This window comes from Silene latifolia, chromosome Y, assembly GCF_048544455.1.
Source record: "Silene latifolia isolate original U9 population chromosome Y, ASM4854445v1, whole genome shotgun sequence".
NCBI lineage: Eukaryota > Viridiplantae > Streptophyta > Magnoliopsida > Caryophyllales > Caryophyllaceae > Silene > Silene latifolia.
Window position 1 is genome coordinate 407,555,407 of NC_133538.1, and position 4,399 is coordinate 407,559,805.

The window sequence follows — 4,399 nt, forward strand, 5'->3', positions numbered from 1 at the left end:
ATAATCCATAATAAGAACATAAGTTATAAGTATCTATACGACCAAAACAAGTCCCGAAACAAAACAATGCGTCTTCATTACATGGCGACCCGCCACCTATGACTGGCGACCCGCCAAGCGGCTAGCTACCCTAGCCGGCTACCGAACTGCTGAAAATGGGTTCTCTGATCTCCCACGGCTACTCGCTTGGCTTGCCAGGCTAGCCATTAGCTCCACTTGCTTGGCTTGCTAGGCTAGTATCCTATCCCGCTTGCTTGTGCTTTTAAACTCCAATCTTGAGCTTTTTCTTCGGGCTAAACACACAATCATCCTCTTCTATTCTTCCGTCCAAATCACTAAACCCGAACACTATATCCGAACCACGAAACCAACACACAAAATCTGGCTTTTATCTATCACAACACATTGCTCCAACAATGCAACAACGAGAAAATTAACAATCCAATTCCACCAATTTAACAATCCAACCTATCCTAAATCGCCATCTTTGACACATACTAAACACACTATATCAGTTACGATATAACCCGGGAAACGCCCGGGCTTGAACACTAGTGTGTATATATATATATATATATATATATATATATATATATATATATATATATATATATATATATATATATATATATATATATATATATATATATATATATATATATATATATATATATATATATATATATATATATATATATATATATAGAGAGAGAGAGAGAGAGAGAGAGAGAGAGAGACGGGATCTCGTGAGTTGGGGTCTTATGGTAAGTTGTGAGTTGGGGAAATCAAGGGCTGAGATTAAAAGAAATCAAGGGCTGAGATTAAATGATAAATTAGAAAAAAAAAGGAAAAATCGAAAAATACAAAACCAGCTGAAACATAAAACAGAAACTTCATTCAAACAATATTCTCTCTCTCTAAATCTCTCTACAAATCAAAAACAAAGAAACTCAAAAATCGAACGCTAACTACAAAGAATCTCATAAAAAACCTAATAAAATTACACAAAATCGTTGATTTTTAGCTGCAATCGAATTACAGGTAATGTAAATTCGTTGATTTTTAGTCTATTCAATCGTATTTTCGAAATTAATGTAAAAATCGTTGATTTTTAGTGTAAATTCGTTGATTTTAATTGAATTGAATACTTGATTTTACTGTTTTCAGGTATAAAAGATGGACAACGAGATCAATAACAATGTTAGCGAAGAAATCAACTCGACAGTAAATATGGAAACAGGTAATACTGCTATTGATTCTTATCTCTTCATCCGCCGTTGTTTATAAATAAATTATTGATTTCTATGTGTTTCGCAACTGTTATTCTGATATTATTGTACTGTCTGGCTTGTATTAGAGTAGAAAAAGAGAACTGTTATTCTGATATTAATGTACTATTATTAGCCTGAGTGTTTATAAATCAATTATTAATTTCTATGTGTTTCTCAAATTTGTTATTCGATATTATTATCTTTAATGTCGCTTGTATTACGATGAGAAAAAGAGAACTGTTATTCGATATTAATGTACTATTATTGTAACAAGATCAGAGAACATGATTATATTATTCGATTTATTATTGTGATATTATTGTAATATTATTGTGCTATTATTGTGCAGTAGCATGAAAATATATGCCTCGCAAAAGAGTAACATAATAAATACAGTATTATTTGTATGTAATAAAGTAGAATCAGAGTGCTGTTATTCTGATATTACTGTACTATTATTGTAAAAAGTAGAGAAACATGTTGATATTATTGTACTGTTATTCTGATATTATGCTACTATTGTTGTGATATTATTGTGCTATAGCGTGAAAATATACGGCTGATAAGAGAGTAGAATAAGATAAAAACATTTAGTGTTATTGTGATGTTATTGATTGTCGTCTGTTTCCCACCTGCTGTTATCATACTGTTATTGTCACATTACTGCAATTTTGATCTCTCCCCCATGCTACTGTTATTGTGATGTTATTGTGATTTTGTTGTCCACTGACTGTACTCATTATATTAATTTACTGTCGCAGATCTTTATACTGTGTCTATCCTTGAAGACAATGCAGTCTTAACTATTGGGGATTCTTCTAACAACAATATATACACCAGCCCAACCTGTTCAGACGAAGAAAACGATGAGTTTGTTCCAATTCTTCATTACTGATAGTACACCCGGGGACCGAAGCGGGGTAAGGACCGTTGAGAGTGATTTTACGCCTAAACGTGGCATGTTCTTTCTTATCTTGGACGATGCAGTACAGTTCTACAACATATATGCACTGGCTTGCGGATTTGATGTGAGAAGGTACACAAATGCGCAATATAATGGGGGCGTCAGCGTCAAATCACTGGTCTGTAACAGGCAGGGGTATAGGGATATGAAAAGAAAACTGCGACTTGAAGCAACAAATCACGAAGCTGGTAATTTGGGTACAGTAGAGAACAAAGAGCGACGAATTTAACAGCCAAAGAAGCATGCTCTGACAAGGTGTGGCTGCAAGGCCCACATGAGGTTGAGAACCCGTGAAAAACAGACGACAGGACCAGCTAGGTATATTGTGGATGTCTTTGTAGACGTTCACAATCACTCTCTTTACTCTGTCAAAAACAGGGAGTTCCAGAAGCTCTCAAGGGACGTCCATGACTACATTAAGAGGACCATTATTAATCATACTAAGCTCAACATAGGTCCAACATTGAGCTTCAGAATTCTCAAGGAATACTCAAATGGTTATCAGAATATTGGTGCCTCTTTGCTAGACTTCAAAAATTTCAAACGAAATATCAAGTGTTACATTTGGGATAAGGATGCTAGTATGTTCATTGGGCATTTCAAAATGCTGGCTGAAACAAAGGGGTTCTATTTTGCTTATGATCAGGATGAGAACAAATGCTTGACGAAGGTTATTTGGGCTGATAAGGAAGGGATAAACAACTACAAGTTATATGGAGACATGATCTCGTTTGACCCTACTTATGGGACAAACAAATATTTCATGGTGTTTACTCCCTTCACCGGAGTAGACCACAACAAGAAGACGGTAACTTTTGCAGCTGGGTTACTTGACTTCGAGAGTCAACATTCATTTGAGTGGATTTTTAAAAAATTCCTCGAAGCAATGGGGCAGCAGCAACCTCAATGTGTATTTACAGACCAGTGTCCTGGAATTAAAAAGGTCTGCCCAAATGTCTTCAACCATTCTGTGCACAAGTATTGCATGTGGCACATCATACAGAAAATGCCAGAGAAAGTGGGAAGGGCAATCTGCAATGATACGGAATTTATGACCGACATAAATGCCGTTGTGTGGGATGTCGACCTCGAACTGGGCAATTTGAACAGAATCGAAAAGCATTATTGAAGCCCATGGTATGGAAAGCAACCGGTGGTTGAAGTATGTCTTTGCAATCAGACAAAAGTGGATACCGACATACTTTCGGGATCTGCCTCTAGGTTGTTTGTTGCGAACAACCCAGAGATCCAAAAGTTCAAACAGCTATTTCAAGTGGTTTGAAAGCCACTTTGGAACCTCGTCGAGTTCTGGATGAGGTACAATTCCGCAATAGAGCAACAAAGGCATACACAAAGGAGGATGGATAATGCCAATGAGCATAGTATGCTCGAGAAAGTAGGGCCGATGAAGGTAGAGATGCATGCCTCCCTTGTCTACACACATCCTATTTTTGGGGACTTTAAGAATGAAGTCAAACATGCGATATACAGCATGGGGGTCAGGGATTTGTCAACAGTAGGGGCAGTGGAGTACCATGACGTTCGTGATGGACTGAAGCACAGGAGCTTCCGAGTTGAATTTAACACCAAAACTAACGAGAGCAAATGTGCATGTAAGCTGTTTGAGAGGCATGGCATTGTCTGTTGCCATATACTATGGGTGTGGAATGGTAGGCAGGTCCACAGGATACCTGACCCTTATATCCTTGCTCGATGGACAAAGAAATCCTACAGGCCAATTGTCCGAGATGAAAATGGAAAGGTGATAGAAGAGATTGATGAAGCTGACATCAAGAAAGCTGAGATGTCAAAGGTTTGGTCTGAGATTTATGCAACTGTCGGGGTGATGGACAATTATGCTACGGTTAAACAGATGAAGCAACTGCAGAAAACCCTGACACAGTTCAGGTAGAAGATCATAGGATCAATTGAACCGAAAACTAAAAACCAAGAAATCGAGGCTCTTCTCGGCATCACATCTTCAAATGATATTGACCTTCGACCGACAAACAAGGCCAAGAATAAGGGCAGTGGTAAAAGATTAAGGTCGTCGAAAGAAAAGGCCAAGAGCAAGCCACAAAAGAGGAAGTGAAGATGCGGTAACTGCAAGAAGTGGGTGAACCACAAAAGTAGAACTTGTAATCTTCCATTTGCTGAAAGTCTC

At 37.6% G+C, this 4,399-nt stretch overlaps 1 protein-coding gene across 1 annotated transcript; it reads left to right on the forward strand.

Annotated features, from left to right (window-relative positions):
- Positions 1-3,547: 3,547 nt before the first annotated feature.
- Positions 3,548-4,167, forward strand: LOC141632285 (protein FAR1-RELATED SEQUENCE 12-like). The gene is made up of 2 exons (XM_074444845.1): positions 3,548-3,905; positions 4,109-4,167. Exons 1-2 carry the CDS (start codon positions 3,548-3,550, stop codon positions 4,165-4,167), a joined length of 417 nt encoding a protein of 138 aa, XP_074300946.1.
- The last annotated feature ends 232 nt before the right edge of the window (positions 4,168-4,399 follow it).

Excerpts from the sequence above, each read along its gene's own strand:
- LOC141632285 (XM_074444845.1), top strand. The coding sequence starts at position 3,548 with ATGAGGTACAATTCCGCAATAGAGCAACAAAGGCATACACAAAGGAGG. Across the intron at positions 3,906-4,108 it reads TATACTATGGGTGTGGAATG|ATGAAGCAACTGCAGAAAAC; the intron begins GTAGGCAGGTCC and ends ACGGTTAAACAG.